Raw genomic sequence first — 18,739 nt, 5'->3', positions numbered from 1 at the left:
TCTGTGTTCGGCTCATTCTATCGGTTATCTAACGGCTAAATTTTGAAATGGATAACCGCTAAAATTATTTGAATCGGTTGAGGTGTATGTATTGGTTTTTTACCGAATATCCTTTGATTGTCAAAATTCCAAACCAAAATGGCGGCCATCGGGTCCACCGAGTATACTAAACGCACCCTCGGTCTGGCATCAGCGATGATTTGACAGATTTGGCCAGCGAGAGAAAAGTTTTTTCTAAAAATCTCGCTGAAATCAGCAGCCGCCCTGGGCAGATTTTATTGATCCACAAAAAAAGCGGACGTGCCGTGTGTCTGCCGTGGGAATCCTTTTTTATCGGTGTACGGAAACCCAACGCCCGTGTCCACGTCGTCGTTTGCCGTGAGTTCGCCGTGGTACGCCAGTCTTTCTTTCCAGTATCTTGACCCACCTTCCGTCGACGACGTAGCGTTTTCGGTGTCGGTGTTGCATCGGCAAACGCCTTCCGTTCCGCCGTGTGTGCGTGTGCCTTCCGTCTGTGCGCGTGTGTGTGTGTGTGTGTGTGTGTGTGTGTGCTTGTAAGTGCGCTGCTCCGTGTGGCCGCTGCAAAACGGTAAAACATTCCAATTTCTAATTTCGCCAGAACCTCCGGCGGTGGTTTCCGGTGGCCACGCATCCAGCCTCACACGCACATACACGACGACGCGGTCCACGGTGGCGGCCACATCTCGTGTTTTGTGTCGTGTCAGCTGAATATCGCCGCCCCGGATTGGTGCATCGAGTGCAAAGACCCGAGATTAGCAAGAGATCCAAGCAGTCCGAGCTTGATAGAAAGTGAAGAAAGAAGACCCCGGGAGGTACATGCGGCTCAGCGGCGATCGAGACGCGCACCACAAAACAGCAGCAGCAGCGCAGCAGCAGCACGGGTGGTGCCACGGTGTGCAGTTTCGGAGTGTACATACCACCCACCACCCTCTCCGCCCATTTCTCTTTCTCTCTCTCTCTCACGCAACTCGGTCTTGTGTGTGTTCCAGTTTCGTGTTCAGCGACGGGTGAAAGGAGTGAAACCGCCGTCCAAGATAGGAGGGTGGTCGACACCTTGGCGATCCGATCGTCCCGGATTGTGGTCCTCTGACAATTCGGGCGCTGGCGGAAGAGCGGCGAGCGAGTGTTTGTTCCCTCAAGTTGCGCAGGATCGTGTCACGACCTTATCATCGTGACCATTTCTTTTATCTTTTCACAGCCGTGCTAAAGTTCACCAACCCACCCACCCAGTGCCCAGTGTCCGTGAGTGTGTTTCGGTGCGTGTGCGTGTGTGTGTGCATGGTCGTGCGTGCGTGCCAACGTGCGTCGTTTGAATAGTGTTCCAACTGAGGAGTGAAAGAGAAAGAAAGTGAACAGCCCACCACCTCATCCCTAGCACGATGTCGTCATCCGGTGATTTTGGAAATCCGCTACGGAAGTTTAAGCTCGTTTTCCTCGGTGAACAAAGCGGTAAATATCCTCGCATGACGACGACGGCGACTGCGACTGCGACTACGACGACTCCTTCGTTCGGATGGGACACGGTTGAATAACGGCTTGCTTATCGCGAATCCCCGGTTACTCGGATGATTTGTCATTTTCGGGGTGACATGCCATGGCGCACGAAGATCACAGCCACCACAGCAACCCGTGTTTCTCAGGAAAACCTAAAACTTGGAAACGGCTTCCCATCGGCTGCGGAACCAGTGCCACCAGACACACCTTTGGGGGAAAGAAACAACCTTCCGCACGGATCTTTATGGGTGTATGTGGAAAATCTGGCCCAACGATGATGCGAAACGGTCGCTCGGTGGATAAGGGATCCAAAATCAGCTAATGAATAATTAGAGCAGCAACAACAACAACAATACCACCACCACCACCATCAAGCATCTCCATTTCTCCGCCTGCTCGGTTCCGACACGCCCGCGTGTGAATGGCTTTCCCAGCCAAACGGTGCTCCGGAAGGGGGGTGACGCAGGGAGAAATTCTCCTTCCCTCACGAAACCACCAACAGCACCGTCGTGCGTGGGAAAAACAAAAGAAAATCGAAGATGCTCTGGTCGCTCTCTGTGGCTGGCCGATGGTTCGGTTCCGACCAGAATGGGTCGGTTTTGGAGCGTTTGGCACACCCGACCGTAACGTGCCACCGTGTGGGGTCACGTTCACGCAGCGGAAAATCCGTCGTGAGAATTAGATTCATTATTCATCATTGTGTCCGTTTCTACGCGACGGCGACGACGACGACGAGAAGAATGCCCACCTCCACTCCAACACTCCCACCCACCCGCTGGAATGCCGCTTCTTTTTCCTTTCTTTTTACGGGATGATGTTTTCCTTGGCTGAGACTGATCTCTGGAAAGCTGGCTGGCTGGCTGGCTGGCAAGCAGAGGATGGGATGGCTTTTGTGTCGTGTGGCTCATCGCGAGCACAAGGCACGAACCATGTTCGCAAGAATTCTAATTCACTTAACAACCCTCACCGGATTGGTGTCTCGCGGGCAAACCCCGGTGCTCTTGTACCGACAACCGATGCCCGTTGCTGAGTGGTGCCCAGAGTAGCACCCATTTGTTGGCTTATCTGTTTCTTTCTTTTGATCACTTTTGATATTCTTTTCGTTTCATTTTCGATCGCCAATAGCGACACACGATGAATGCTCTCGCTGGCCAATTCCAGCCTTGGAATGTAAAATGAACGAAGCAACTCGAAAAAAACGAGTCCACATCCGCTCTTCCGAATCTCAAGACTCGAGAATTTGTTTCTTTCGAAGAAAAAGAGATTCCAATACTACCGACGAAAGGATTGTCCCCGAGGAAAAGTTGATAAGAGAAGGTGACCGTTGTCCTCTCTCATCCCCCTGGAGGGGGTGGACCTGGTTCGCGTTGAAGGTCCACGATGCATAACCAAATTATGTGATACATCATCCCGAGTAAACTCGGATTCGCTGTTCGTTCTACCGTGCCCCATGATGATGATCCCGGGACGACAAGCAAGAGACAGAGATTCATGCTTCAACCCGGCCATCTCCACTTCCACTCACGATTCCTACGTTGTGTGCTGTTTATCATTTTTACTAACCCTTTTTTTTTGCTCTCTCTATTTCATGGATTTTGCTTTATGCGCCCGAACGACGTGATCGTGATGCTGCTGCTGGCCTATGCTGATGATGCTGATGATGGGGGGATGGGGGGTCCCATTCATGGTCTGCTGCACGCTCTTCTCGCGTCTGCTGGACTGTGTCCTATCACCCACTTCAACCATCCAATGGGATGGGGGCCAACGCCACACAACCGAACCACACACAGTGGGCAAAACATCGCTAATCACCAGGTTTATGTACGACAGCTTCGACAACACATACCAGGTAAGTCGCAGACCGTGGTACATGAAGAAGGGTGGGGGGGGGGGGGAGGGGAGAACATACCAAAGGGATAATAGAATTATGTCTGGATCTCCCTTCGCCATCCCTTCTTCGGTGGATTTGATTGAAGAGCTCATGTTGTGGGGCTTTTTTTTTCGTCATGAAGCCTCGGTACCCTTCTCTCGGTCGCATCTGGTTAACGCCGGTCCCAAGCCGACCCTAGGCAGCTGTCATGTCAGCTTCGTTCCATCATTGTTACTCCAGATTTTCGGGCGAGAGTTTCGATCAAATCATGGCGGGGTCGGTCGGTCGGTGAGCATGACGAAGATCGGTGGGGGTCACTGGGTAGAAGTGATTGGTGGTGGTAGGGGATGGCGCGCATATGGTTCGTTGTTTTGCATTGATTTTCTTTCGCCCAATGGGGGTGGTATGGGGGTGGCGTTGACCTATAGAGCGAGACAGATGGTAATGTCAATTTTGCGTTTTTTTTTAATGCTGAACAAGATGTAACGCGATCTGTCACGAGTTGGTACTAGATTCGATTGTCGTTAGCAGATTCAGTTGGTTTACTGACTTTTTTTGCGTTAACATGTCTACATCCATTATCGATATTCGGATAAGTTGCTTTTTGTTCCATTTTTTTCGGATTTATCACTAATATTCTCTTTTCAATTTCCAGTGTATGAAATGCTTATTATGGGTTTCCTGCGGTTGAACTCCATTTACTTCTTCATTCTGTCAGAGACAAGTGCGTGATGTGAAGGCCACGTATACCCAAAACACATACACCCACTCACACACGCACAGTTACCTTTGCAGACCGGCAGTTCGTGTGACGTAAACAGGCCGGCTGGCATATGCCGCTGTCACGAGCGCGCGACGCTCCCGGAGGTGGTGGTTTGAGTTGATGAATCAGCAACACCGAGGTATGACCTCATTCGTGTTACCGTGGCGCCGCAGGTGGGCGTCACAATACCGGGCCTGTAAAATGCCAGCATTCTATCTGTTTTTGGAAGAAATTTGAGCTCAGGTTTTTCAGGAAGGTTCCAAAACAATTGGCACAACAAGAGAGAGACAAATTGATTTTCACGGGATATCTAAGAAGATCCACCCTGAGGGAGGAACCCGGGCGTGCGTCTCCATTCATTCATCCGTAATAAGATATCCATCAAAAGCATCGGATGGCAGGCTGGCCGGCTGGTGAGCAAGCGTGAGGCGCCGGTATCTTCGTAATCAATAAGGGGATTGCATCGTAAAATGGGTACATTTATCACTTACCATTGTGACCTCGATGTGTCACCGTCTCGGTCTCGTCGTAGTCGTCATAACTTTGGCTCCATCTATGGCCCTGTCTCTATGCTGCTGGTGATGCTGATCCCGGCAGAAAAAGCCAACCAGCTTTCGGTATCGATCTGGGAAGGCAAACTGGGAAGATCGTATTGTGTTGTTACTGAGAGGAGTAGGGCCCACCGTAAGATGGTACCGTAGCAATACGGATAGGAATATCGATTACAGTTGATGCTAGAGGAGCCCCGCGCACACGACCTCTGTCGTCACCACACTGCAGACCCCCCCAAAAAAACCGGAGTTCAGAGGACTGTAACCGAGCGACAGTAAACTAATAGTTTCATATAAAACTCACTAGTTTATGGTGCACGGGTAACGGTAGAACCATTACCGCTTTAGCGCACGGTGGATGGCTAATAAAATACCTGCCACCGCAGTGGAATACCTCCGGGGAGAGTGCTCGAAACGACTCTACACGCGCGCGGTCTCGATCTGCGCAACATCTGGAGAGGAGTGCCTTCCTTCGGTTCCTTCTTTATCTGCGCGTTGTGTAAAAGTTTCATTTTCTTTTCTGTTTTGCTTGCGTGTATGGTGCTGCCGCCGTGCACCGCACCTTTGCGGGGAGACACCCGCTACGGAAACGAAACTTTCCGTTGGACTTTCCACGAAAGAAATTCAATTTCAAAGTCTTCCACTCTCTGGCTAGCCCGTGGGATCGTCCGTTTGGTTTTGTTGGTGCACTCGACTCGACAAAGTTCTGGCTCCAACAGCCACCAACAACCATCTTCTGGGCAGTATGCGCCGTTAGACTAGAAGGCTACCCCGCGTAGGTGACCTCTGTGTTGGAACGGAACTTCGTCTTGGTTTTCGGTTTGATTTTCTGCTGCCCAATTAATCAGCAATTACTGAACAGACAGAGGAGGAGGAAGAGAAGGAGGAGGATAAGGAATGGAGGGCGAGAGAAAATAGGATGCGGCAATTACGGGTTTGAAAAAGTTTCAATTTCTTCGTCACATCTCCAGCTCCGGGGCCTTGGAGGCCACGAATACCTTTTTGATAACGGGGGATGAGGCCGTTAGAGGCCGTTCTTGTGACGACTTTCTAGCCACCCCCCAAGTGCCTATCTATTCAAGGTTCCCGCGCTCATTCTTGCGCGTGATAATTGTAGCATCCGTTAGCATAACTTCGCGAAGGCAAAAGATGGCTCCATTACGATTACTTCTTCCTATTCTAAGGGAAGCTGCTGACCCATTCCGGGGTCAGCGGCATCATTCTCGTTTGGCAGAAGCAGCGAAGAAGAATAAATAAACACGCCCAGGGAGCGGTGCCGCCAGGTTGCAAATTAGACGAGCAATTAATTACGCCGCTAACCTAATTACACTTTGCACGTTAAGAAGGTGTACGCGCCATCGTTGCAACTTCGTTCTTCGTTCCGTTTGCTAATCACCAGCGAACGAGAGACCGTACATTCCTCGTGATCATGGCTCCATGTTGATTAGTGTAAATTAAATGGTTTGTTCATGCGTCAAATGGTCTGTACGCGGTAGTGTCCGATCTAGTAATAAACTGCGCCTCTGTGTGTCGATCATCGTCATCATCATCCGACAGAGAGCGGCCAAAGCAGACAGACATTGATAAGGGAAAGACATTTGGGAAGATGTTGGTCGCATTTTCCGTTTTTTAATTGCAAACTTGAACGTCAAATCATACCGAATGCCTCGTTTGCGCCACGTAACACCAGGAAGGATGACGATTGTTACCACCTGCACTGCTGTTTGCTTAACCCGGTTCACGGCTGTTAGCCCCTTTTTCTTTACCACCACCCCTTTCCCGGTGTTAGCATTCGATAAGAAATTGTAATGACGAATTTACGACAAGTGACTCGAAATGGTGCCAGCTGATAACAGCGGTTTCTCAGCGGGTTCGCTCCCGTAACAGCTAGCAGCTAGCCATCCACTCAGAGGCGGTAGGCAGGTCATCGATGTGAGGAATGTTTTCGATTTTTTTTATAAATGTTAGCTCGTTGCCGCACGTTAGTGGTGGTGTGGTATGGGAGGGTGAATGTGTTACTAGCTCAATGTCACATGTTTTAAAAAAGAACAGTATATTTGACACATCTTTGGTGATCGTGGTGTAAGACGATCAAGTAGAGCTAGAATAATTATCTTTTTAATTCATTTGAAAATGGGAATGTTGATTCTTGAAATATATTTTTGTGAGGAGTTTTTCTTCAAATACATCAAATCAAATACATCCATTTTGATAAAATTTTTCTGTGCACATGCATTATAAGCTATACGTACATAAAGGAAAAACTTTGCTAGCATTCCTCGATCAGGATCTGGAATCAAATGCTGGAGGATCTTGTAGAATTGTATTGTTTTGCTAGCACTACTCTAGACAAACTCCTGAAAGTTGAAGTTTTATAAAAAAAAAGGCGATTCGCGAATTAATTGCTTAATGCCATAAAATAATATGGATGCATAATGGTCCATCAAAACTACAGTTCAATATGCACTGTTCCAATGACATGCTGTGAAAATCGTTGGATTTCAAAGGGAATGCAAATACTGCAATGACTTGAATAAATGAATTGGAATGATGAAACATTAAATGAATCGATATTGACAATAATAAATTCGTTTGAAGCAAACTTTCACCAGAAAATGATTAGAACATAGATAGATTACAGAGACGATAAACTTCTTTTTCGACAGAAAAGTTTTTCAGCACACAAGCAACTTTTGAATAATTTTGGAGGATTGAAGTGTTACATAAACACAAGATATTGCTTCTTGTTTGATTGAAATTAGGTTTTGCTTTTGGAACGATTTAGTTACACAGCACAGGATCAGTGTCGAAAAGAGAGTCTGAGAATGGAGAATAGATGGGATTACTTCAAAAAACGAGAATTTTCTTTTGACACGAAACGAGTAAACTATGTGGAAAAGGAACAAAATTATTGGCCCTCGACAATACTTTATTACTATAACAAACCAACTTATTCGCGTCATTTATACAATCTTGCTGTTGTCTTCCAAACTTTTTTGGTGTGGTCCGATGCGCCACGCGTTTGCAATGAATAGTGTTACCCTGTTGCTTCAGGGCGTGGAGTTCTTTAACACCCTTCCTCGGGGACACTCAAAGGTTCCGCTTCTTGCCAAACGAAGCCTGTAAGCCAAGAATTGTTTCCCAAATTTAGGCCCCTCCCTTAGCTTGCGTGTTTGTTTGCCGGTGTCCAACCGGTTTTAATGTCGGTTTACTTTACGGACTGGTGCCGAGGAGCGCGATGTCTTCAGATCAACCATCTAGCATTCATTAGCCGAACTTTCTCGTATGATTCACTTGCTGCAAAGCTTGTGCCACTTGCATTAGCATAACTCCCTTCCCCCAGCGCAAGTGCTCTAGCGGTGCCGGGAACTCTCTCTCTCTCTCTCTCTTACTTTTTCGTGTTTGCTAAAGGTTCTAACGTCTTCTTCTGCCTCACAGAGCCAAGGGGCACATTTTATCCATCTTGCAAGAAATTAAATTCTAAATTATTCAAAACAGCTCTGCGCAATCATCTCGCGGTAAGCAAAACGAGGGGCTGGCATGCGGCGGCGTCTCTTGTGCCTCCTCACGAGAGCAATAAACTTTAAGCTCTCCGGATAATTTCGCACAAAAACTCGGGATGCCCCGCATGCCAATGTCAAATAATCTGACGAGGATATCATATCCGGACGTAGGTGATACGTGATATGGGCTTAGCGTGCACTGAAGCCACTGAGGATGCATATTAAATGTTCTCATCCCGACCAGCGCCTTCTGTATTATCATATTTTTTTATAACCAGCGAACTTTCCTCGCGCCCCGGATTACGGATTGTAGCAATTAATGAATGTGATTTGATTGCAATTCCTCCCCCCCACCCGTATCGCCGGGTTTCGGGATTAGAGAGTTTGTTTTTCATTTTATGCTGTTTCAAATTCTGTGGTTCACTCTCCCTGTCGGTCTTTCGCCTGTGGCAGTGAAGAATTTATGGCTTGTGGCGGGATGGAAATGGAATTTTCATCGCCAGACCACCGGAGGTAGAGGCTCCTTCTGTTTACTTCGGCTGGCCGGCGTATCAAGGTATCGTTGTCCTGAGCGCCACCGTCCGGACGGTCCGTCCATGCAGAGGTCGATGTGTTTGCGTTGGTCTGGCCGCTTATACACCGCGTCTACCGCGTCTGCCCTCATTCGACCAAATATGACGGCGATAAACAAATTTATCACTTTCTCGATGGAAGTCATTCCACTCACCTTCCAGCTACAGCGCCGCAAGTACACTCTCGGTTCAAAATATTAGATCATCGCAAACCAATGACAACAGAAACGAAGTTCCAACATTTAAAAAAAAGCGATAAATGTTTGCATGAAATTTGCATTTTCATGAATCATGGATGGAAAGCATTTTCAAAAACATGTCATAAGCTTTCAAGTTGCATAAAAACAAGAGAGAATTAAGGTTTTACTTTTAATGTTGTTTAATGATAGATGTAGAGACTTTACGCTCTCCTTCTGATGGTGTTCAAATTTTTGTTTTAAAAGATATTGTTGTAAAAAATGATGTGTATACAGATAATATTTGCCTCACTAACCATATATTAGCAAACTTGCAAACAGTATAGCTACGTCAAAAAACGCTTTATCTCATTTAAGTTCATATTCATTGTTCCTGTTTTTAAAAATCCAGTTACGCAGATCGAAGTTATGGTTTGGTTTTTATACCATTTTATGTTAATGTATGTTAATGTATACTTCTTTTTTTCATTATGGTTTTAATTAGAACAACTTTTAGATATAGTTAACGTTCTTATGAGAATCCGCTGCTGAAGGTGAACTATCCAATAAGTGACCTGTGAATACAAAATACATATTGCAATATAATATCTTATTAATCTTTATGTTCATTAGCTTCAATTATCAGAAATTAAATTATCGCGACGAGCAGTTTTGATTGGTAAAACATTATCTAACGAAAAAACACTGTTAGTTTTATTGAAATCAAGTGAAATGAGAAGAAATATTTAATGAGATCAACAAAAATGTAAATAAATGTTTTTTTTTTTGTAAATCAATTTACAACCATAGAGACAAGTACTGCATATTGCACAGAGAAACTCATATTCCACACGATATTCTATCAAACCAATTTCAGTAGCGGTTTAATGTATAATTCAATTCGAATTTCCATCGCATCCCAATACTTTCCTGCGTTATTTCAAAGTTCAAACCTTCACCTTAGTCCCACTCCTGTGACACCGGTACTGTGTATCCTTTAAAAAAGAACAGATTTTTTTCTTCACTCCTTCCGGCTACTTCCAAACAGCGCCAGACAGACACCATTCCGCTTTTCCGAATTCCAACTGAGCCCGTTCTCACGTTCTTCGGGTCCCGAAAATACCTTCAATTGACAATCCTCCCGCTCCGCTGCTTGGGCCTGGTGTGAAATGAGATGGAATACACGCTTTTCCCCTCAACAGTCCTGCCCTGCTGCACCCCGTACCGTGAAGTGCGAACCTCGAAACAGAACGTGGCGCAGTAGAAGTAGGATGTTTATGGTCACGAGCTACCAACGCCACCATCCCATCCACCAACGCAAACTTTATCATCCTCCTTCGTTACACAAGCGCCTGTAAGCGTCGATAGAAAAGGAGCGGCCAAAGGTGTCTCTAGTTCCAACTCCTATCCTATCCTTCTCCGCAAGCTTTCCAAAGCGGTTTATTGGCAAACAGTTTGCGCTACAACATTTCGGGCATCGGAAAGCCGAACTGAAGAAGAAAGTTGGCCGAGCGAGTTTGGGGTGGAAAATTTATGTTCACAGTTATGCTCTGCTCCCTCCTCCCCCGTGGATTGTGGGCGCTTTCGCTATCATAAGGTCCGTGCGGCCGTAAGATCTGTCTGTTTGATCCGCTGCTCGGAAGCGGTTGGGTGCAGTTGGTAGTCCGCCGTCGTCTCTTCTTCGGTTCGGTTTATCAGTCTCAGACGAAACGTTTCTTGATCCCTTTTTCTGCCAGAGAGGGGGGTTGTTTTCTCCTCTCTTTCTTGGCGAGGATTCATCCAGCAAAGGGAATGATCTTATTGCTATTAATTTTTCATCCATTTACCACACGGCGTGTGTGTGTGTGTATGTGTGTTTTGATGTTCACCCATCATCATGTCCACAACAGCAGCAGCAGCAGGAGTAGCAGGAGTAGCAGAAAGTTCTTCAGCATAACCCTTGGCCACCCATCATCAAACATCCGGTTTCGCAAAACACCCGACAAATACATAAATCCGTTTCTACTACGCAGGTACTACCTGCGTCACACACACACACACCGGTGACGGCGTCTGTGTTTGCCAGTTGTGCCCTTTTCCCTGTCCTTCATCCCACACGCCTTCTGATGCGTCGTATCTGGTCTCGTGGTGCGGCATTAGCTTTCCCATTTTTCACTCAACCAGAGCCGTACCGTGTACTACTCGGTGGTGTATACCCAGTTGTACCAAACGCAACCTCTTGCTCGGTGTTGCGGTCCGGAAGAAAGAGGAATTATAAATGAATCTCTGCTTCCTTCGCCTTCGCCGCGGTAGCGGTAGTGGCCTCTGTCTGAGCTTCCGTTTCGTTGACGCAAAAGGAGGTTCTCTGAGAAAAAAAAAACCGCTCCCCTTTTGAAGTCATTACACAACAGCACGGCACGAGAACCATTTCTACCTTTCTGGCCCTGTGGATGGGTTTTCCCTTTTCCTTTACTCTGCTTTCGGCCTTTGCTATTAGCGTTCCCTCTCAAAAGGGCGCGCTCCGGTTTTGGTTCCTTTTTTGGTCCTCATCCTACCGTTTATCCGGGCACAGGCGTACAACTTTTCTGCTGCTGTGCTTTGCTTGGATTTGCATGCATCCCGCTTCAAGGATTTCGCTTTCTTAGCGACCCCGAATGTCCTTCAGACATCCTTCTCCTGCTCCTGAGGATCCTGAGGTAGGTAATTTAAAAATTGAAAACCATTTTCCAGCCCACGATGCTGCTGGGCTGCTCTGTTCCACCAGACCCGATACGAACCCTCCGGTTCGGTTCGGTTTTCATTCGATCGAATGTTTGTGCGGACTATGACTTCGGCAATAAAACTCGGGCCATTGCTGTTTGGCCTGCTGTCGGCGGGCACGAGTTGATGTGAAATTAGATCATTAAAATGTATGCGGAGACATGATGTCGCCCCACGCAAAGTGCAAACTTCCCCATTCCCAAACGGGGGCCGTGGAACCATGTATCATGGCTGCTTGCTTTTGGACCCGTGGTGGTGGTGGTCCGGTGCACCACATCCGTCACTCGGTGTTCCCTAGAGGGGTTTGGTTGGTCCGGCTTCGGTTGTCGTCATCGCACGACGCCACGCTACACGGTACATGGCGACAACGAGGACGACGACGAGGACGATGGATGTCCTTTGCTGGGATCAGGATTCCGCATGAAACCTGGTGGGCGGTGGCAGACAGCTTGTGGTAGCTTTGAGTGTGCTTTAGGGGAACTTGATAGCCCACAGTGCACAGCACAGCAACTGCTGCTGCTGTTTCGGTTCTCGGAACACTGTTGCCATGTTGTTTTTCGCCGGCGACTGCAGCTCGAACTCTCGAGGAAATCCCCCACGATCGTGTGGCTTTCAAATTTGGGGCAAAAGGGGGAGATGCCGTTTTGGGACAGAACTTTGTCTGTTGGTCTGTTCCTCTGTGGTAGGAACTCTTTGATTTTGGAAGGTGTAAAACGGGAAAAAATGCCGTCATTCATATATCTCAGGATACACTTATAGTTGAATGAAAGTGAGATGTTAATCTAATTTCTTGTCCAATTTCCATTTCAATCAAATTCAGTTGGTGAATAGCCTTCAATTTTTAAAAAAGTAATGTTAAATTGTTTAAAAATTGACTTAAAACATATTACTTTGGTCTCGTGAAGCTTACTCCATTAATGACAAAACATTTCCCTACCATTTCGACGACTAAAATGGTGTAATTAACGTATTGCAAAACAAGAAAAACCACCACACGGGACCACCCCAGCTGTTATTGATTGTAGCACCCGTGAGTTCCGTATGCGCGCACCGTCCAAGTGTGTTCAAGGTTGGCGCACAGGAGCGGTGAAGCTAAGACTTAGAGGCGCCCTTAGGCGCTCGCCGTTACTGCCAATGTTTCCAGTTTCAGCCAACCATTACGCCGCTTTCTTATGCTTCCCCGTCCAACCGATGTTCTTAACGAAAAGGATACAGAAGAACAGGATCTTACAACCCTGCGTGTGCCTCTTGCCGGTACGATCCGAGCCTGACTCCTTTCGTCTTCTCTATTGTGTCGGTAAAGTAAACCACCGGAATGGCAACAATCGATGACAAATACGTGCGCCGCTTCTTGGAAGTGTCGTTATCGTCATCAACATCAACATCATCATCATCATCATCATCATCATGGTTGGCGTCGCCGTCACCGGACCTGTGGTGAGCATGGTGAGCGACTCGGCTCACTGAAGCGAATGATTGATCGGCGAGAGCATCGGGAATCAATAAGACACTTGTGCCTGGTGGGTTGGTTGAGAAGCTCTGGGACAGAGGAAAGGGGGTGAGGGGTGGACTCCAGTGCAACATAATGTTGGCATGTAATTTTCATCATCATTTGTCTCGTTCCATATAACCATCGGGGGACCGTTGTTGTGTACAGTGGTGAGTGGAGCTATGGAACAGATGGGCAAGAGGAGAGGTCACGGCGAGTGGTGTTTTATTGTTCCCTGCATATATTGAGACGTACGGGTCGATTACTTAACCGATTGAGCATGTGTTGCACACTTGTGCCGCATATGCACCGGAGAGACTAAATTTAGAAACGATAGCTGTCAGACGATGTCATTGCTGTACTGCTGTACGTCTGCTCCTATGTGGCATAGATTCCTTTTTAAGCTGCAGAAAGTAACGAAGCTTTCTGAAAAAAAAAACTATAACTTGAATGTTTGAAACGAGATCGTCCGTTTAGATATCAATTTCACGACATCTCAATCGTTCAGGATTGAAGTCGCTCTTAGCAATGTATCTCAGGCATTCTCGAAAATCATCTTCAATATTTGAAACCAGCATAATCGCCTTACTGTAACTTAGAGTAGTTGTTTCCCCGAAATGCGACTTTAATATTTGAAACCAGAACCAGTCGACTTAGTATATCTTGGAATTATTCCTTCCTGGAAATGTGACTTTAATATTTGAAACGAGAAGAGTCGACTTAGTATGTCTTGGATTCATTCTTTCTTCGAAATGTTGAATATTTGCAACGTAAACAGTAGACTTAGAGTTGTCATGACACCCTCAAGTGTCTTAATCGTTTATACTTAAAAACTTTTTGATCTTGAGTGAAATTATTCTTTTCGACGTGTCTCGAATTAATTTCAGAATTTCTAGCCTCAGATTATATTGAATTCTTCGAAGTGCGACTTTAATATTAGCAACAGACAAGTAAATCTTGAGTTGCCATGACAACAGGTTCCTAAAGATCCAGTTTCTGTTCATAGTCAAACTGTTGCAGAGATCCGGCAATCACACTGTCTGTTTGTCATGTTTACTAACTATCCGTCCAGCATCGTACAGGTTAAGTGATGAATGTTCCCTGTGATACAAAACACAATTGTGTCATTTCTTGTCTCCCTCCCTTCCCTTTCATCCCATGGCCTAGGCGATCTAGGAACCGCGATTCCTTTTGGGACAATAAATCAAATACCTAGAACGTTGCCACTGGTAGCGCCGAGAGCAGCTCAGTGAAGTCGAAAGTAAGGGACATACTGTACGGACGGTACAACAGGCACTCCGGGGTTTGATGTTGACGAGAGACCTTCGCCTTTCTTCGTTGGCCAATTTTGTAATAGAAGCCACCCGGGGAGTAGGACATCATCATCGAAGCATTGAATAATTTATATCTTTTCAACTCCGATGTTCCAGGAGAACGAAATCATCCCCGGTCAACGCTACACCAACGAATGTCCGTGGTCTCATTCTCGCCCTCTTGCATAACGTAACATCAGTTTCGGGAGTCATCAGCCTTTTGACATTGTCCAACATAGCTAAACCGTTGTGGTCCGGCGCCTGTGGCCAGGCGGATGGGAATATGGAATGTGGTGGTTTGGTGGTTTCATTTCCTCCCTAGTGAAGCAGAACGATACGGTTCTGGTTGCATCCTGGTCTCCATAAAGGCAGACAGAGCCGGAGTGAGATACTTAAAGTGTTATCGCTTTATTTATTCAGTTTCGAAACTTTGCTACCAACATCCCGGGGCCACTACTAGCACGAGCGGGATGCACCCACCAGACGACCGGTTCTTGCTGCACTCGGAATGCAGTTTTATGTGCTCTGTGTTCTGTTTGCAAGGGATGGCACGGCACGGACACCCGGTAGTGCCGCCAGTTTTTGCCAGCGGCCTCTCGATCCCCTGGAGTAGCGCGCGGCAAGTTGAGTCACGATCCGGCTTGATGTTTCTCTCAAGTGGTGGCACTACCAGCGTTACTAGAGCCCGCGAGCACGCCGCCACTACTCTCCACTCCACTGATGGTGGCAATACGGTTAAAGTTGAAATTTAACAACGCTTAACCCGGGCCCTGGCCCGAGAAAGGCCAAACGGGTGCTTATTACTAACCCCTCCTCGTGCCGAGCCGCACGTTCTTGCGATAGAAAGAGCGAGAAAGAGCCCAGGGACTTCGAGGAGGGTTCACCCTCAAGCACCACGTCCAATTTCTTCTTCTAGCGGGCACAATTCTGACTAGCGCATTTTATAGTGTGCCGCTAGTGCCACATGGAAATCATGTGGCAATAATTTATGTTTTTACTGCGCTTCTCAGCCAACGCCCAGTTAGTAGTGGAGTGGAGTGAAGTGGACGACGCTGGACATGGCTCTAAGGCCTTTCACGTGCGGCACTCGAGCTGCTGGTGGGTCCGGTTATGGTACTTTACTTTGTCAACCTAGAGGCGCTTTCATCCCGGGCGGGGATATGAAGCCACGTGCATCTTGGTCATCGGCCATTTCGCAAACGATTGAAAGCGCAAACGATGGTGGCGTCACTTCTTTCAAGATGATTCCAATGTTCTCTAGTACGCTGTCTAAAAGCAATGCCCCATTCCACAGTAACCAGTGGCTTCATCCTTAAAGAAAAGTCTCTTTCTCTCAATTGTTTCACTGCTACATAGAACACTTTTGTTGTCTTCTAATGAACCGCCCGCTAGTAATGGACATTCAACAAGTATCTGCCCACCCCAAATCCTAACCAATACCTCCAATACCTTCAATCAACACCATCTCAGCCCCCTCGATGAAGAGTTTAGTACTAAACTGCTGAAAGAATCTCATAAAATGGTGTGTTTACCATCCGTAAATAATCTTCCCTCATCCGTCTCCCTCTCTGTTTCGTCTTATCCTCGCGGGACCTGTTTATGGACCCAGGAGCTCAGCACCTATGGAACGCGTTCCGGCGGCCTGTTTCTTAAATTATCCCCGTGTATCGTTCATGGTGGTGTCTTCGTGAGCGTGAGCTATCACTCGCCCGTTCTCCCCGTCGCTGGCTTGAACGGTTATCCTTATTCCCTTCAGCATCATCGTCTGCTCATCAATATTAGATGATCAACATTTATGCATCGCAGACACGCGCTTTTCGCGTTTCTTTGTACCACGGCCGATATGCCGTGTACGCGTGTCGATAGAATACACACAGAGCGTTTGTTTAGCAATGAGAATCCCGCGGAACACGGTGGAACGATGGAATTTATTCCGGAACATTAAGCCACTGGCATTTAGATTCTGTCGCGCCGGGAGGTGGATCTATTCGCGCGAAACGGGCCCGGGGTACCCAATAGACGAAAAGAGTATCTTAATTGTTCCCAGCGGAACATGTAAGCGACGATGCTACAGTTTGTGCCGGAGCGGAGGACGGTGGCGCTTTCTTTTCGTTTACTTGTGATGCTCACATTCCGCAAGCACCGTCGGAGGACGAGGATCCTGTGGTACACGTTCTCTTCATCTGCCGTGAAGGATGCTGTGCTGTATGATTAAAGATAAGCGATGCATGGATGGGGGTGGGGCAATGAAGGGCGGCACTGTTTGTGAAGTGTTGGCGTGATTAGCCCTGGTTGTGGCGGGTGCTTCAGTTGATTGAATTGCTTATTAGGTCGTGTGTTGACGCATCCCTCGGATGAATCGATTCCAAGCTTCCCACCCCGCCGAAAGGCATCGGCATCGTGTGTGATTTGGGGTGTCCGTAATGGGGAGGAGATGTCCTGCATTTCTGATGGTGTATCACGTTCTTCTTCTTCTCGAGCTTCACGCTAACCGTTTTTCTTTTTCTCCATTTTCTTCACCTCCACAGGCAACCATCGGTATAGACTTCCTCTCGAAAACGATGTATCTAGAGGATCGGACAGTGAGATTACAGCTGTGGGATACGGCCGGCCAGGAGCGGTTCCGTTCGCTGATACCATCCTACATTCGTGATTCAACCGTAGCCGTAGTTGTGTACGACATTACAAGTGAGTAGAACCGCTGAACCGATGCACTGGATTGCAATACGTCATTCTGCAAAAAAAAGAAGAAGGAACCCAAACCGTAAACCAACGTATGAATCGCAAAAGAAGAGGATACAAAAAAACCTTTTACTTTTAGCTGACTTTTCAGTAATCAGAAGCAAAACGAAGCAAACGAGTTCTATCTGCCTTCGTAGATGGAAAAACGCGGCAGTTTCTCGATCTCGATAAGGCAAGACAAACGGAAACTGCAATGACCACTGATCGGGTTTGCAGAATGATGGACCGGATATTGCATCCACCATCCACAGATCGGGTGCTGCAGTTTGCTTAGCCCCTATAACGCGAATCCTTCTTATCTAGACTCTCTGTACCGGGGGGTGTTTCGGTGACACACTCGCATCGTGAAATGGAAAACATCGTTGGAGGATATTGGAGGAATAAGAAAACTGCTCTGCTTGCCATGTACCCAGCTATCATCATCGCAGGAACAGGAGAGTCCACTTGTTGGTAGCGTGGTGGGCAATTACCAGTCAAGTGCTCAACGCTACTCCACGCGCGCACACTGGTCGTTGTCGTCGGTCACGTGTGCGTGTGTTTGTGTGTGTGTGTGCTGGCAACTTCAATCGGATTGGCACTTTTACCATTTACCCTGCCACGGTTCATGCCGGCGACCCGGCCACGGCCATCTCCTTTCGCCCTTATGGGCATGGGCCCGTGAGTCGATTGGCAAACTCGCGCCGCGCTCCATCCCCGTGCCTAACCGTCCGTTCTGCTGCATGCATCCACCGTGACTGTGTCGTGTGTCGTTTGCAGAGCACGCCGGGCTCCATCGGCACAACACCGGCTTCTCGTTATCGCTGCTGACACCATTATGGCTTTGGTTTTAAGTTCCGACGCGTTTTTCGTCTTCTTGTCTCTTGTTTCGTAGACGCCGCCGTTCCACCGTTCTGTGTTTGTCTTTAGGTTTTCCTTAACGGCTTTAACTCACCACACCACACTCCGTAGTTGGACCCCACTCGTTTTTGTTTGTTTTTCGGTACACTCTCGTTAAGCTTACGAAATGTGACGCCTCGAAACTTCCGGCAGTGGTCCGAGAAAGAGAGAGAGAGAGAGAGGATGGTCCCCGAGGGGGTTGGTGATGGTTTGAGAACTTTCCACATTTTGACTGTCGCCCGAAGCGACCGTATGTTGCAGATTCTAGCGAAAGCTTCGAGCAAGTTCGTAATTGGCACATGGCATAATTTTCCGTGCGCCGATGTCCGAGAGCAATGGCTAAGCCGGGATGTCCTTTTGGTTTGGGCTATTATCGTCTCGATTTTTTAATGTTGGATAGTACTGGCGCAAAACTCGGACTTAAAATACTTGGTGTATGCATCACCTTGTGTTCATTTAATTCTGAAAGTAAATGTTTTTTTTGTTCAAAAACACAGCGAATGAATGTCTATCAACACGCTATTCGTCGTTCTTCGCGATTTTCTCCAATTGGTCAGTTAATTCCCAATTAAGGCTTTTAAGTTTTGGAAGTGATTTAGTCAGAGACTTATTTTTCCTTTTTTTTCAAAA

The 18,739-nt window shown here is 47.2% G+C and overlaps 1 protein-coding gene across 5 annotated transcripts in view; it reads left to right on the top strand.

The window, feature by feature from the left end:
- The first annotated feature begins 212 nt into the window (after positions 1-212).
- The window catches only part of LOC125954344 (ras-related protein Rab6), a 25,527-nt gene continuing 7,000 nt past the window's right edge, over positions 213-18,739 (top strand). For 2 of the 5 annotated variants that reach the window (XM_049684545.1, XM_049684550.1), the window contains exons 1-4: positions 213-378; positions 1,220-1,470; positions 3,306-3,364; positions 17,020-17,179. In XM_049684545.1, coding sequence (XP_049540502.1) covers positions 1,401-1,470; positions 3,306-3,364; positions 17,020-17,179 — 289 coding nt within the window. In that variant the 5' untranslated portion in view covers positions 213-378; positions 1,220-1,400. Of the gene's footprint in view, positions 590-996; positions 1,147-1,219; positions 1,471-3,305; positions 3,365-17,019; positions 17,180-18,739 lie in introns of those variants that run through there. The other 3 variants (XM_049684546.1, XM_049684547.1, XM_049684549.1) reach the window with 3 other exon arrangements.

This window comes from Anopheles darlingi, chromosome 3, assembly GCF_943734745.1.
Source record: "Anopheles darlingi chromosome 3, idAnoDarlMG_H_01, whole genome shotgun sequence".
Taxonomy (NCBI): domain Eukaryota; kingdom Metazoa; phylum Arthropoda; class Insecta; order Diptera; family Culicidae; genus Anopheles; species Anopheles darlingi.
This window is presented reverse-complemented; position numbering and strand designations above follow the sequence as displayed.